Raw genomic sequence first — 17,242 nt, forward strand, 5'->3', positions numbered from 1 at the left:
CAGAAGGCAGCACAGGAACCATGTCGGAGGGATGTGTTGATGAGCAGAGAAAAGCGTGGGCCCTCAATCCAAATTGGAGTTTGTTTTCTGTCACTGCACAACAGCAGCAAACAGCGTGGGCGGAGGAGTGTGTGATAAACACCTAGACGCTATAATAGCACAACGCAGGCAGTCAGCTCTGATACTACCAATGGTGAGGTATTCAAGTTCTGGGTGATTTTCTCCATGTGGGAGACTTCAGAAAACAGTTAAAAAACATTTCACATTTCATGTGATTGTAGCCGTCTTAATAAATCCAGTGCAAAAATATGTCCTGCTGACCCCAGATCTGTTGGCGAGCAGCTACACAGACATTAGCAGAATGTTTATACTGTTTATATTGTGAATTCTTTGTATTTAAGGTAGTCTTTTATTTAGTTTAGTTATTGTAGTTTTATTTATTTATTACCTTGCTGCACCGTGAGTCCAAGAGGACTGAAATTTCATGTATGCTGTATGTCGAGCATGTATAGCATATTTGACAATAAAGTTGACTTTGACTTTTGATATAATTACACTTTGACAAATGTGAACAATCGGGTCTTTTTAAGTTCCAGGAATTCACTCATCTGCAGATTAGAAAGGCAGGTGACAAATTCTGCCATGGAAGACCAGAAGTGATGATACCGGTCTTGAAATACCTCCTCCCCACCTTTGTTACCGAGAGGTCTCGTTTCCATCACAACGGACCCTTGACATCCATCATCTTCTTTTAAAGGGGGTCCCCAACACACAACAAATGGCAAAAGTAAATGAGTTGTGCCTCTGACGACAACTGCAAACAACTGCTGTGCAGCAGAGCTCCTCCTTGCACAGTTCAGTGTTGCTTACTTACAGTAGGTGGGTGATGGATGTTTAGAAGATCAATTAATGTGGGACTATTATTATTCACCCCTGCTGCTGCTATTAATCACTTGGAGCAATTACACATTTGAAATGACAGCACGAAGGCTTCGTGGGGTGAAAATACAGCTGGATTAAACTATTCGTAGATTTCCACCGCCTACACACTGACAGCCGATGACGGTAAGACGCACAACTGGAGTGAAAACAAAGTGTTGGGACTTTAGGTCCGGGGTGCCAGTGAGAGGAAATGTTCCCACCCAGCATTCTAAAGGAAAAGTGGTGCTGACTGAATATGTGTAGCGTGCTTACTTCCATGTTTCACTGCTGCCAATCACTTGTGATGTGAGCCCAACACCTGTGATGGCGCCTGTGACCTGCCCGCTGCAGTGACACCTCATCTATTAACAATCTACAGGCTTAATATTTGAACGATGTATGCAAATGAGCGGTTCGCCTCCAGGTTTTACTTTCCTCCAACTAAGTATTAAAACTTGTGGAATCTCGTTCAAACTAATTCATGTATTTATTTGATGAACTTCAGTTTTTTTATTTTCCGTCACAAAATTTGTGGCTGAGTTATGCAATCTGTGTGCTGGGTGGATGCCAAACAACGGTTGCATCCTAGCTGCCACTTGGCAGTGTGGAGGCTGGGAGAGTGCTTCCCAAACAACATTCTCCATCATTAGCCATTCACTCCTCAGACATCAGGTTCGTTACTTTCACTGTCTAACAGACATATTTCAGAAGGGTTCAACTCTTCTACGGAGGGTCATTCGTGGGTCACATGTGGACTGCCAGGGCACGCTGGCTCTAATCGTTCCAGTCTTTGACTCAGACCCTGAACACTGTTGTTAACAATATTATGCTGCTGTTCTCAGCGCAGCTCTGAGCTAACTGGCCCAAAAGTGTAATAAACGATGTGAGAAGAAACAGCCTCTGAGCCAGGGGTCCAGAGCAGCACGTCATTTAACAGGATATTTAATTGCTTTTGTTGCTCAGAGGGCCTGCGATGGGTGCTGGAGCCAGGACATGCCACTGTGCGGGGGGGTGTTAATATGATACAGCAGATGTAGAGGAGCCTTTGCTACACATCCTCATATTTGCCACATTTGTCTAATTACACTATTTTGTATATTCCTCCCTCTGAAAACAACTCCCTTTCTTCCATGACTGAAATAGTACCCCCCACCCCCCCCACACACACACCTGTGTCCACCTGCTTCCCCCAGTCCCTCCCCCTCCCGACATCCCCGTGAACATGCTGTGGTGCTTCCCTCGTCTCTTGCCAGGCTCCACTTCCTCATTCGGAGCTAATAAACCCTCTCCACTGTTGGCTTGGTGTGCTGGGTCGACAGAGGCGCAATGAGGTCACAACATTAAAGACGGATGGTTGTAATCTGGTTTGCGCTCCAGCCATCTGCTTTCGTCAGCTGCTCGCTAACTGCAGAGCTAGCCTTTATTATGCGATGGCCTCGCCACGGCGTTTAATCAGAGTTCTTTACATCACTGAGCTGTGTTCTAAGTCCTACCTAGAGGCTGGACCACCGGGGTGAGACGATGAAGAAGAGAGGAGAGTCCTCAAGGTTTGGTGAAAATCGGTTTTGATTGCTTTGTGCTTGATACAAAATGGGAGAAACTGAAAATAAAACAAGACCCCACAGCTGCAGTTTCTTTGGCCTCCCACAAGATGAGTTACAAACCACCGCGGATTAGATCGTGTTTCTATGTGGAAACCTGACAACAAATAGTCCTGCACCCTCCCTGCCTGCATCTCCCAAGGTGAGATGTTGAGACGGGCGTGAAAGAGTGTAGCCGCGCTCCTGAAAACTGCTGAACACGCATTATTCCTGGCTGCAGTGCATCCAACAAATCACTGCACAGCCTTTCAAAAGAAAACAATGTGGCAGACAACTGGATGGATTGTATTTTCATATGAGACAACAGAAACGGGGGCGACGGAGGAAGCCAAATTAAGATTGAAGAAGGATTCATCCTGACAATTCAGGGCGCTTCCCAAAGAAGAACCGCTTTTTGTTTTTTTTTACAGTTTATAATTTGTTTTCTGCAAACTGCTCTTAAGTACATCACCATATTATAACATCTGCAACCGAGCCGGTGCTGTGACTAATGCAACACTATTGTTAGAGGAAGAGAAGATATAATGTTGCAGGCAAAACCTGACCTCATGTGACCTGGACAGAAAGAGGCAGGAAAAGCAGAGGGAGAAAAAAAGAAATCCCATTTTGTAGCAACACCATTAAAACAAGTATAAGGAATTGGACGGCTCCAACTACACATGTGATCTTTAAGCATGACAGATGAAGCTAAATGAAAGCAGTGAAAGATGTCTTCCTGCAGTAATGCTGAATTCGTTTCTCCCCACATGTTGTCGACAGCTTGTCACCCTGAAAGTATCACAGTTTGCCGAGGCATCACTCATGACTTAAAGATGACCTATTTGAAAGACTAAAATATCTCTTTTGCAGGCCTCTGTCGATACACGTTTAGGAGCTGCCAACTACTGTATGTCTTCCAGACGTATTAATAAATGCCTTGTGATTAGAAGATCAAATAGGAGAAGAGAATTAGTGATTCCTCTGATCACAGCCTGTAGCAGAGGATGATATAAAGCAGACTTGATCTCACAGGAGAGACGGAGCTGAGAGGAGAGGGAAAAAACCCAAAGACAGCGGCAGCGCGAGTGCTGGTGTGATGGACGCTGTCTATCTGGTCCTGACTTCCTTTACTCTATAATGCTCTCTGGCACCATGCAGCAGCCTTGAATTGCAGGAAGCAGTCTGGAAATGTCCTCCCCCATTACAGACAACCCACGGTGATGTCACGGCCTTAGCTGACGATGACAACATATATCTAGTCGTGATCAGCCTCATTGTGGTTTCACAGTCCATCGTGTCATAGCCGCAATTTGGCTCGATTTAAGAAAACATTAAATCCAACTATTTCATGAAAACAATTTGACAGAGACGTTTTATTTCAAACCTCAGCTTTACTTAGCTATCTGCTCCTGAGTGCACATGTGATGGGGAGGCACCGCTGTGAAGTCAAGAGGCTCCCGATTTAAATTGCACTGAAGGGATCAAGGGTTGGAGTTTTTCCTCTCTTCTTTTTCCGAAGTTAAGCCGGTAATTTTTTCTGAGATAAGGCTGCAGACATATTTACTTCTGACATGCCTTGCCTATGAGACATGATGCAATCTCAGAATGGATCGGCTGCTAAATGAATTCCATTATCGCCCAGAAAAAAACAGCTTTGAGCAACAATCTCAGAACAAAGATGGAGAATAAGCTGACGTCCACGGTGACGTGTGAATAAACAAGTAGAATGTAAATGGTCCAGATGAGTCACGATTGTCAGCTCAGGTCTGAGTCAGTGAACATGTATATGATGAAATATGTCAATGTCACAATTACTCACGCTGACAATGTTAATCTCCATCCAAATATGGGAGACGCTAAAGAGAAGGAGGGATTTAACCAGATTTACGCACTGATCTGATCAGTATGAAACTCAATCAGGTAAATGATGACGGTGGCTTGAAGTGATCCCTCAGAGAGGAGACGTGACGCGTCAGACATCAGCTGGAACGTTCACGTTGGGGTACATGTCAAGTCACGCAGGCTCACTCATTCAACAACTGTCTCATCTCTCGCCTGCAAAAGGTGAAAAGTGAAGTGGAGACGATCTGCGCGTTCTTCTCTCTCGCTCCGAGTCTGAACCTGAACAATGCAGTGATGAAAGGATCAGACTTCGAGTGGCTGTATTATAGCTGACGCCAGTCTATTCAAACCAGCACAGATCAGTCTTAGCAGTGAATCTCGGGATCAGCTCGGGACATATCCAATAAATTGACTAATCAGTCTTTGACCCGCCCTTGAAAACAGACAAACAACAGGCTGGGAATTCTTCATTGTCATGTGTGAGACATTTGTCACTTGGAGAAGGACCTAGGCTGCTCCTGCATATCAGTAATCTGTGGAGCGTTATAAAGTGTCATCTGTTGTCACCACCTGCACACACACCTAACCTGAACCCGAGCAGGGGTCATGGGAAATGTGCTCGGGACCAATTACAGCCAACTGGTGAGGATTAGGCTGCATTTTGGGGCGTAACCTTTGACACTCAAACCTCCAGACAGAAACATCCACAAATAAAAGAGGCCACTCAGGCTTCCAGAAGCAACTGGAACATGAATCTGTTCCTTTGACCCAGGCTCTTTAATTCTCCGTGAATGTGTGAAAGTAACACTTGAGAAAAGAAAGGCGATGTTCGTGACAGGGTCCATGAAAGGTATAAACTTGAATATACAGGCAGCGTAGAAGTCATAATGAACCTACCTTATTTGAGTACACGAAGAAGAGAATGAGTAATATCAGCTCTGCCAGGAGAATTATCAGCAGGACAATGAAGAACTGTCAGACAGAGAAAGTCTTATTTTAACATTTTTGCTTTGGCAGAATTGCACATTTATTTAGCCATGCCAATAAAAATGCACTGAAAACACAGTCATTACTTCAGCGTGCTACAAGATGCAAGGACAAACCACCGGTACATGACTGAAGATTATACTGCAGTATTTATAGAGCAGCGTTCATGGAAAAGAACAGGGCCAGTTCATTTAGGTTGTTTAAGGTCCTGCATTCAGTATGTGAGTATAATAATCAGCAACCTACATCCGTCCAACAAAACAGAGCAACACACGGTGTGAAAAACATTGATTAGGGTCAAGAAAGACAGAGGAGGAGAGATGAAGGAGCAGGTGGGAGAGAAAGAGGGAGGAAAATAAAGAGTCTCAAAATGCTGGAGGGCTCATAAACACGTGAGAGGCGGGGAAGAGGGTTTTAATACCTCTTACCATTAATTTCCAACACAGCCCTGCATCTCATCTATTATTCTCCTCTCGGTGTCGGACTCCCATGGAGCTCAATATTTACCAAGTTCCTCTGCACAGCATGGGAGCAGGCACGCAAACCCAGATTTAAGAAAACTCCAATATAGCAATCTCATTGGGTGGAAGGGGAAGCTATTATTGGTGTCAAGGCCCAGATGAAATGTTGTTGGTGGGATATTTAGGTTGCCAGGATAGTGTGCTGCTGCTGCACTTTCACAGCGAATAGTTTTAATCTGACGAGATGGACAGCACCAACAACCTCGGCTCACAACAAAATAATGGCTGCCAAGATGAAACACGGCCACACACCGGTGGAAAGTGACTTAATGAGAAACATCGGAGCAAGATTTTCCTTCCTTCCGGCCTTCTCTCTCAACTCTGTCCCGCTGCTCCCCTCCTCTCAGAGCGTCACAGTTCTGAGGCAGGTGAAGGAAGCCATGTCCAATATTGGGGAGGGCAGCTGACTGAGTCACAGGACTGAGCTGTAGCAACCTGAGCTCCACCTCCAGCTCTCCTAGCATCCCTGCCTGGTTCATGTCTTGCCACAGCAGCAGCAGCAGATGCACTTGGGCTCATTCTACTGGGTGAACTTTTGTAATTAACTGATGCGCAGAACTATCCAGTGCATCTAGTGAGCAGCTCAAGGTGAGTCATCCACACTGGCTTGACTTGAGTCACCGCAGCCCTACGAATGACATGGATGTGTTGGTGTTCATTTGCGAGCGAGAATCCCACCGCTCAGCTTTAGCCTGAGGTTTGACACAATGAATGCTGAGCTCCTCCCCTCAGTTATCTACCTCTGAAATATAATGATAAGCTGCTGGTCTCACTCGCCTGTGACCTGCGTGTAGGTGTGTAGACTCACTAAGACATTAAGACATTTCTGTCAATATTTGAAAGAGTGATAGGGGGAAATGTGACAAAGAAGGAGGACGAGTAAAGGAGAAGTGGTGCTGTGTGCACTGATGCTTTGACAGCATCCACCTATAATGAAATGTGCAAGCAGTTAGATGAAACTCACGCTCAGAAGCAGGCACTTGTTCTCCTTGATGGCACCCAGGCAACCAAGAAAGCCTGTTACCATGACGATGGCGCCGATTGCGATGACCATATTGGCAGCTGATAGTGAAGGGAATGAGGGTGAGAAAGTGGCAAAGCTGCCCTGAGACACGGAGAGCCAGATGCCCACGCCGAGCAGCCCACAGCCACATAACTGCAAGACAAAAAGTGAGACAGACCAGAAGGTGAGACAAGCAGGACATACGCTTCCATCACTGCAGGGTGAGCCACAGGAGTTACACACGACAAATTCATCACATGCGGCAGATTTTACTCAGGCTGACAGACATTCTGAAAGAAACAGGAATGCTCAGAAGGGTTCACTCAAAGTTGAGACGAATCCCTGCTCAAATAAGACATTGCGGTAGGCTTGATTTCCGTGGCGATGTAGGGAATTGCCCATTCAGTCATTCATCATCCAACATTACTCAGAATACAAGGGAGTTTACACCAATTACCACCATGATAAGCCAATATCAGCTCTGCAAGAGATTAGAGCAAAAATTGGACTTGGGCCGTGTTGGTTTTTACATGTTTGAGCTGATTACATTCAATCCAGGACAAACAGAGTTGTAATTGCTGCCACCCTCCAAAATTAAGACTTCCAAGCCTCCCAAAGTCACTTGCAGTAGAGCTGAACTCGACCTAGAGGGAGCAATCAGCTAATCTCAGGCTGTCACCCCGCCAGGCCCTTGCAGATGTGTGTGAGGTCTGCAGTGTGGGTCTGTTAATGCAACAGAGTGTTTCTGCACAGTTTGACAGGTTGAGCGGAGGGCCCACTAATGTGGTTGTCCATCTGTAAGAGAAGAGAGCCAAACAACATGCCAATCAGTTAAGAGATCTCACTATGAATAAAAAAAAAAAAAAATCACAAATGGAGTAAATATAAAGAGGTAGCGTGGTAAAACAACCCCCTCTCTATTCACACCACCCCCGCTCTTCCTTTCAGGCTTCACACCACTGCTCCACAACACTTAAATGACTGTCAGCAATATGGACCGCAAACCTGCTGCACTCAATCAAACATACACAAAGCTGCACATCCATTCATGGACAGTGTTCACACATCGAAATGAGCAGGTAAGAATAAGAATCATAGCAAGTCCATTTTCTTTCAGAGTGAAATAATGAGCCCACCACCACTGCGCTGAAGTTTAAGTGACAAACAGCACAATTGGATGATCTATCTGCAGCTGTGCTGCAGCACTTAAACAACAAACCCAAGCAGCTTTGCTCTCATAAGTCTTTTGATCAGCTTCAGTCCTCCCACAGACCAACAACACAAAAAGGTGCGTCCACTGAACTCCAAAGTGTCTCTCAGAGATGTTAGGTAATGATGTTTCAGAGTAACTTTGGGGCTTCAAATGAAACCTCATGAGGTGATGTCTCCAAGTTTAATGAGCCCTGTACCATCTGTAGATACACATGAATGCAGCTCAAGCAAATCCCTCTCAAGCGTCAGATAAGTGCTGTTTCATTCTCATTCTTTTGTGACCTTTAGCAGTGAGGCTTGGCTTTGTGTAGTCTGACCTCCAAGGATGGGAGTGCTTCCATGCAGCTGCACATCCCAGCGATTGAATCATACACCTTCTCCTGAAACCTTAAGCACTATGAGTTGCAATTAAATGTCAGAATACCAAAAAAAGAAAATCAGGCCTTTAGATGAAGTGCTCAGGATGACAGGAGCTCTGTTCCAGGGTGGTAAAATTCCAGAGCTGCGTGAGTGTGCTGCTCCCGTTGTGGCCGTGTCAATGACTGGAGCCGCTGCTCAATCAAAGTGTAAGTGCTGCTGTCATGGTCCAAGGCAGGGGGCGGGGGTGTGATGGGGCACCCAGGGGGCTCTGAGAAGAGCACTTGATTAGTCACAAATGAATGACAAAATTAGGATCACTCCTGATCGCGGGGGAGATCAGCAGTGGGCTCTCAATCAACCGTCCATCACTGTATTCACTGGGAGAAACCTGCTGGCCCTTTATGCTTTCCTGATGAGAAACAGGGAACACAAAATTCACTTGCAAATGTGAAAACCACATTGAAAATGCAGGTTAAGGTCATGTGATGCAGCATGGCGAACAAAAGGAATCATAGCCGGCACTCCTCAGAAAGCCCAATTATTTAGAAGGGGGCGTTCAGGTGGGAACTGTAGGTTTATGAGGCCAAAAAGATGGCGTGTATCCACAGAAGGGAGCGCAGGGAGGAGGTTTAAGAGTCCAGGTGGCTACAGTCCCTTCACTTAATTGTGTTTAATGCCCAGTGAAGGGAGAATCTCCAAGTGTGTCGCTTTTTAAAGTGACTGTGAAACCACCCAGCCCCCATTTAATCTGCCTGATCTGCCTTTAAGAGCCGACCAGGAGCACAGTCTAATCTCTGCCCCTCTTCCTCTACTACTACTACCACTACTACAATTACATCAACCTGCTGTCAACAGACCTCTGGGTCAATGCCACAGGAAATACCCTCTGTAAGCTAGGACCGCGTCAGCTATCTGACCTTGGCGTGTGTGACTCAGCCTGACCTTGTGCCTCGCTGCTGAGCTCTTTATCTTCTTTTAATTGTTAGACGGTCTTCTTTTGATACTCCGACTGCAGGGAGGGATCAAGGATCCCCCAAAATACTGAAGAGGTCTGTCATGAGTTGGGAGGAGACCAGCTACCAAGACTGTAGGCAGCACTGCACTGTCTTTGCCTTTTACTGCTGTTTTTTTGGGACATGGAACTGCATTAATGTTCCGATGTGTTTGTGATCTGGGTAATGTGACGCAAGTCAATACACCGAGTGATGAAATGTCTCGAACACTGAGACGAGGCCTGCACCTCTCATCACGCACACATCTCCTGCCTATCACTCAGTAAGAGCGCAACACTTTGCTTTCACAGATCGTTTATTGGTTGGGGCTGGCAAGCTTAATGTCAGAATCCTGAGAGGATATTTGTTTTTCAAGGACAATCTAAAGTTACTGCATTCATGCACATCAGCCACATCTTTGAACTGCATTTTTTGCCACGTGCAAATATTACACAGCATCGAGTCACCCTGAGCTCAGAGCACAATCCCTGCATGTGAGTGGATGTTTTGTTTTCTCTTTTTTCATTCATGCTTCCAAATGCAATCCTTCTAAACACATGAATGGTATCAGGGCTTACACATGCAGCTCTACATGACACAGACGCACAAACAAAATAACAAATAACGTAGCTGTTTTGTCTTACACATGTTCTGTTGTGTCTTGATGATGTTTGCATGCGTACTTGCAGTGCAGAGATGCTCCCTTCCTATTTATATTTGTGGCTGTGATGGGAACATGTCTTCCAGCCATAATGTGGAAAAAAATCTTTTTCTATTCTCAAAAGCATCATGCTGCTTTTAACTTTGATTTAAGCTGAATAATTGAACACTTTCCACAGGAGGAGAGGGAAGCTGGGGCCCTGGAATTGGGCCTGATGTGATACATGTAGGATTTTTTTTTAATTAATGAGAACTATCTGATTAAAAAAGAAGTGGACTGAAAGAATATGACCTTTGAATGAATGTGACCTTTTCATGCATCTTAGGCAGTGCTTTGGCAAGCCAGAACTGAGTCCAAATCTTTAAATGTCGGTTGTTGAATTAAAATAGAAGACACATTGAGGTAGAACAACATTCTTGCCTGGGTGGAAGAAACTGAGGGACATGACAACTACGTTTGGGCCCTCCATGAAAATAAGAGCAACAATACGGTACGAGAAGGGGGCGGTGTGGCTCAGAGGTACAGTGGTCGCTCAGCAACCTTTGATCCCCACTTCCCCCGGCGACCATGTCCAACTGTCCTTGAGCAAGATACTAAGCCCCTAATTGCTCCTGATGGCCCTGGTGACTTGTCCAGAGTGAACCCCGCTTCTCACCCAATGTCAGCTGGGATAGGCTCCACCCCCCGCAACCCTTAAAGGATAAGCGGTAGAAAATGGATGGATGGATGGATGGAATACAGTATGAGGCAACTTAGGGTCAGCTTTGCAAAGGAGGAAGAATGGGGTGATGGGGTCCAACCATGAGGTGTGTGGAGGAGGGGTGAAAAAGTATCATAGCCAGAAGAACTGGATGAACGAGTGAGATGTGTGCAACAGAAAGAGAGATTGAGCTTAGAGGGAGAGAGTAGGAGGAAAATAGAATCTGACCACTCAGTGGCTGGCTTGGAGAATTGTCCCTCTCTGCTGTAACTGACTCAGCGACAAAGCCACTCAACACAGGACCCCCGTCTGTCCCCTCCAGAGGGAGGAGGTCTCAGGGCTGGCTGTTTGATCGGTGTGTTGCAGAAGTTAGAGAGGATTCCGAACTTTTTACACTGCCAGAGGAGCAAATCCTCGTAAAGCATGGCGGGCTTTATTTTCCAAAGATTGTCCTGTATGGCTGCTGCCAACACAAAAGCCAAGCGCCGCTGGAATTACTTAGGTTTACTGGTAATTAGTCAATGAAGAACACATCTATTCCTCCGAAAAAAAACCAAGAAATCATGTTAGTAATTAGCGTGCACGTCTGCTACTACTACCGCCTGACTGGACTGCTCGAGGGCGGAGCTACTTTATCACTTTATAATCCTCACTGCCCTTTACTGCAACTGCATTTTTCTTTTTATTGAGAACTTTTTTTCAATGCAGCACATAGCATCGCCTATTTTAGCCGGCATTGATTTTGCACTGAAATAAAGACAGAGGATATTCACCTCAGATAAAAGACGATTTTTCATTTCTCAGCGTGTGATCCTGCAAGCCTGGGATTCATATCACTATATAAGTACTGAATGGCCTGCCAACTCTGAGAGGGAAACAGAATCACACAACAACAAACATAATAAAGCTAGTGTAAACATCAAATAGGAGTGAAAAAGCCAAAAAGTAAAGACAGGCTATTTGTATTTTGTAGTCAGCCAGAGGAAAAGGTCTTCTTTGAGACATACTGTGAAAGAAAATGGCCCACAAATAGACTGTGAAGAGTGTGTTTGTCAGAAAAGGTTATTTTTCTAAGATGTCTTCCTGATCAATACATACTTTTACTGTATTTATCCTCCATGGTGAGGCAAAACATAAATCCAAAAGCCCTGCCTACACCAACTGTGTATTAAAAAACGTATTCTCCTATTAGTATCTTGTCTTTTAATCTTTTAAATGAAAAAAAAAAACCCAAGTTGTTCAGGAAATGCAGGTCCTTTATCGTTACGAGATCAGTGAAAAAGATGCGAGGTCATTCTAAAATGTTCCACTCCACCGCACAGCAGCTTTCCATGAAAGGCAGTTTTTCTGTCAGCAGCACCAACTGTACTTTGACCTCTAATGCCACTGAAAAAAAGGGAAAAATCCAAAGATTTCAACACGCCACAAATTCTGTAGCATAATCCATCACTCCAGTGGGTCTTCAGTTTGTTAAAAACAGAAAGCTGAATAAACTTCTTCCATTCGTCATGTTGGTTGGCCATTTTTCTTTACTGCATGCTGGTAAAGGTAATACGTATAGCACTGAGAAGCTAATGTGCAAATTCAGATGTGTATGTCGTTCCATGAACATCAATAGATTGTTGGACAGGCTCAGCAAAGGTAGCCTACAAGATGGTGCCTGACATCAGCGCTGCGACAACCACGCTGTCTTCGCTCTCTGCCTTGCTAACAAAGCCCACGATGTCACATGTGCTAGCGCCTGTTGCCTGCTGCGGCGTTCAGGTCAGCTGGCAACACTGTGGCCCACCTCATATGCCTTAAGAAACCCTGCATGAATTTGAAAACATGTCTTATGGTGATTGCTTTGGCTTATTGCAATTGTGATATAATTTACAATATTAGAGGGAATGTTCATTTTTCATCATTACTGTAATTATTAAAACAATTGTGTGATTATTGTGTGGATCTGTATCAAACAAACGTGTTTTCTCAAGGCTGTAGAAGATGATGTGCAGGCAGGATGTCTGAGAACTACAATATTTTTTTAAACTGTATTTTGACACACTATCAGCCTTTCATATTGCACTGTCCTGCTGTTTCGATTACATCTCGATTTACGGTGCCATCACCGATCAACCTCTCCAGCACTGTGGCAACTACAGTGGAGCTCTTCTAAATTCACCAGTCTGTGTCAAAGATCATTGTCATGAACTTAATTCTGGTGCCTGCACCGGCCAAGAGGTGCTGCCGATCTATATGTAGTAAATATGGGAGATAAGCGAAGCGCTACAGCTTTCCATTAAAACCAATTCCCTGGCTGTGTCTCCTTCTGCTCCTAGTCATCCCTCAGTGTACAGTGTGTACAGCCAATGTAAATTGTATAACAAGTAAATTATTCACAGGGTGTGTGATTTGTGGCTCAGAGAAATGGGGCTTTCAGGCTCAGAATAAGCGCGGCATGAATTCAAAGGTTGGGGCAGTTGCAGAGCGTAAGATTAAAAAGCTATATCTGGCTGGTTAAATTTTCATTCACTCAGAGGAGTCCTGGCAGATTCACACAATGCGAGAGATTACCTCGAGAATCCTGTTGACTGACAGGCCAACACAGCCTGCTGCTTTCTATGAACATGTACACTTTCAGCTGTGGACAATTTATTTTTTATGGGGTCAAGTACATGCTATCTATACATCTCCAGCAGCCTCCAGCATCTCTTAGCACCCTAAATACATGGTCTCTCACACACACACACACACACACACACACACACACACACACACACACACACACACACACACACACACACACACTTGTGTTCTGAGCACCACTATCCATCACATGCTCAGTCAAGCATCCTGAATGGTGCAATTCTGCGGTGGCTCTGGTTGGATGCCTGAACAGGGCACTTTGAAGAGGCAGCCTGTTTAAGGGTCTTCAGTAATGTACCTATCTATGATGGGGGCCTGTCTCCTTCCTTCTCCCCCCTGAGAAGAGCTGAAAGGCCCATTCCTGGCAATGTGATTCTAAATCAATGGCTCTAGGAAGGATTAAAGACAGACAAGCCATTCTCTGGCTGTCCTGAGCTATCCCTGCTGTCTGTGCTGACGCATTCACACTCTATCACACCTGACAGCAGCTTCCACTCTTAGAGGACAACACACAAGTAGAAAGCCGTGACGACAGCCAATGAAATGTTATTAGACATCCTCGACTAATTCTGCTGTTAGAGAGATCTCTGCCATCCCAACAAGACTCTTCAATCAGCACAAGAACTTGCAGCCACTTCAATTATGCAACAAGAACAAGCAGGAGAGCACAAGGAGGAGGGAAGTGACTCCATGACAGGATGCAATCAGTCAGAGGGAGGATGTGGAGGGAGACTCGGAGATGCACAGAGAAATGGGGCCTGCGGCCAAGCTGAGAGGACAGAGCACAGAGCCAAAGACCAAAGGGCTGGTCCAAGTACAGATGGGGGAGCAAAGCTCCTTTATTTCTTCATGCAGGGGGGCTGCAGGGATGGCAGCTGACTACCATTTCCTCCCTGTCAGTTCAAAATCGCCACTTCGAAACACAGAAAATCAAAGATGAAGGACCATAGCGATCCCAGTGGTGCTCTAATGTCAATAATGGGATATAAATACAGAAATGGAGCCAACAGAGTGAGATGTTCCTAATATAAAGCGCAGATTTAATGTGAATATTGCAGCTTGCCACTGCCATCAAAGGTACCTGTGTAGATCTCTTACAAGGCATTCGAGAACACTACACAGTCCCCGTGTTAAAATAATGAACATCTATTTATGTGACGGCAGTGCCTGGTTAGGAGTGCCTGTTTTCCTCAAAATAAACTGTCTTGCCTGTCGAGGCACACAAACATTTGGCTTGTATAAATATCTCACTCTGGTCTGCCAGTGCAGCCATGCCGAAAATCCTCAGAGGCGGGCAGACGGTTGGACGGTCTCCCGTTGAGTTTCACTACTTGAAGGGGCTTAATGAGTGTGCTGGCTCAGCAGAGGTACAGCGAGGCCAGAGATCCGGGTTTTAGACAGGTTGGACACTCAACCTTTTCCCTGTACAGTAGCTGGAGCAGAGGACCACCTGGCTCAAGAAAAAGGAAATCCTGTAAGTAGAGCACATCTCCACTTACTCAGCAACTCTATGAACCCCTTCACACACATCCATACCAAACCACCCTGACTGCATGCACATTGATTAGCTGTTACATTGTGCCGTCCAGCTTCACCTTGCGTTTGTACTGTAAAATATTCATATAGTCACATGTTTATTCATTAAGTAATTTTAAATATTCACACTTATTTCAGATAATCATTTCTCTTCACTTTAAGCAACCTGCTCTGCAGACCCTTATCAAAAGAACTTTTTGTCTTCTACACATCAAGGCACCCTCTCGAAAACTGTTCTACAACTTCAATGGAGAATTGGATTTAATCTACATATATGATGCTCACAATCATATCATGAACATGGTGGCCTGCTGGGCGTAGGATTCCACAATTCTTTTCATGCTGGAGGGTCGGTCATATCAAGGAACTGCCGGAGATGGCCTTATATCATCAAACAACATTCAGTCTGCATTGCCACCTTTAAACTTCAGTCCAACTTTTAATTTAGGAGATCTTGCTTTTCCAACCCATCAGAAGTTGGTGAAATGCACCACGGGTGTCTGAAAGGTGGGTGGCTGCAGAGACACAGCAGGCGGTGAGCTTCTATGCTCACCTGAGAGAGTGCAGAATATATAGCAACTGACCGCGGATGTGCTATGGACAAAGAAAGAGACTCATTTAAACATGTCAGGTCACTGATGTGAAATATCCTCGCACTGCTGTGGGTAATATTCTAATGACAGATATTTTTTATTCTGACCGAGCTTTATGGGTAATGAGTTAATGTTGGTTTTCACAGACAACATGTAAGCTCCCTGTTTCCGAGTTTACAGCAGTGATTATTATGCTAATTGCACACCGACATGCGCGGTTGCAGATCAAACTCTCATCAGCATATTCAGGACAGAACAGATGTGACTGTTGCAGCATGTTTCATGAATTTCTTATTTTCCTCTTTTTTCGTGTTATGCAAGCGAAACACAAAGAATTCATGCAGGAGGTGCACTGTCACTATAAAGGGTGACGTATGGCCTCATCCGCCACAGAGGTCTCTGCCACATGAGCTTGTGCTGCTTCCACATGGATTTAGGCGGATGGACACATTCAGCTGGTTGGCACAGAAAAAAACTCATGATGATGTGTTGCTATGGTGATGCATAGTTTACAAAGAGCGGAAGAGAATATATTGAATTTAATGACTTTTGTGAATTATTTCATTGAATAGTTCTAGAAATGGGGCGCACAGTGGTGCAGTGGTAGTTGCAACTGTAGTTGTAGCAAACGGATCGATGTGTTGATTTCTGTCACGCGAATATTTGAAATATTTCATTTTCATTCTGAATTATGAGCTGGGATTTCTTCCAGTGCTTCCAATGAGCCGTCCAAATATGTTCTCCTCCATGTACTCTGCTTCAACAGATGTTTCATTTTGCTGGATGAAGTTTTGAGGTGCTAAGTAAAATCCTCGAGCCCAGTCAGGAAAGTAGTTCCTGGTATTTATTTCACTTCAAAATTAAAAACTGCAAAAACTATGAATGCAGACAAAGACGTTTCATTAAAAAGAGAAGTTGATAACTTGTGACAGAGGTCTGCTAACACTTCCCATCCACTACCATTCATTGTGCTGAGCTAACTAGCTGGGTCCCTGACCCACCTACCTACCTTCCTACCTGGCTCTTGTGGAGGATGAACACCACGGTCTGTTGTGTGTTTCAGTGATCACCATCTTCCAAGGTAAGGTGGAGGAGATGGAGCTTCCTGTCGAGAAGGTTGACATCATCATATCGGAGTGGATGGGCTACTGCCTCTTCTATGAGTCCATGCTCAACACGGTCATCTTTGCAAGGGACAAGTGGCTGGTGTGTGTGTGTGTGTGTGTGTGTGTGTGTACTGTGTGACTGGGTGTGGGTGTGTGGATTATTAATATATTGCATTTGAATGTGTACCAGTCTACTTTAGTTTTATTTTCTGCAAATATTTATAATTCTGGCGGCCCGGTGGAGCAGTGGTTCTCACTGTGGCCCCCCAGCAAGAAGGTTGTGGGTGGAGCCCCGGCTGGAGCACGGGGTCTTTCTGGGTGAGTCTCCATGTTCTCCCTGTTCCTGCTGGGTTCTCTCTGGTACTCCAGCTTCCTCCACAGTCCAAAGACATCAAGAGGGACCAGGTTAATCCAGACTCTAAATTGACCGTAGGCGTGGCTGGGAGAGCCAATGGTTGTCTGTCTCTATGTGTTGGCCCTGCCATGGACTGGTGACCTGTCCAGGGGGAAGGCTGCTGGGATAGGCTCCACCCCCCCACCACCCTTAACAGGATAAGAGGTAGAAAATGGATGGAAGGATGGATGGATGGATGGATGGAT

The 17,242-nt window shown here is 45.1% G+C and overlaps 1 protein-coding gene across 5 annotated transcripts in view; it reads right to left on the reverse strand.

Moving 5' to 3' along the window:
* tspan9a (tetraspanin 9a) overlaps positions 1–17,242 on the reverse strand; it is a 166,939-nt gene that overhangs the window by 11,157 nt on the left and 138,540 nt on the right. For all 5 annotated transcript variants that reach the window (XM_086208156.1, XM_086208153.1, XM_086208155.1 and 2 more), the window contains 2 exons: positions 6,816–7,007; positions 5,241–5,315 (listed from right to left, as the gene is read on the reverse strand). In XM_086208156.1, coding sequence (XP_086064282.1) covers positions 5,241–5,315; positions 6,816–7,007 — 267 coding nt within the window. The remainder of the gene's footprint in view (positions 1–5,240; positions 5,316–6,815; positions 7,008–17,242) is intronic.

Source organism: Aulostomus chinensis, chromosome 7 (genome assembly GCF_037954235.1).
Source record: "Aulostomus chinensis isolate RoL2024-O1b breed Wild chromosome 7, RoL_Achi_v1.0, whole genome shotgun sequence".
NCBI lineage: Eukaryota > Metazoa > Chordata > Actinopteri > Syngnathiformes > Aulostomidae > Aulostomus > Aulostomus chinensis.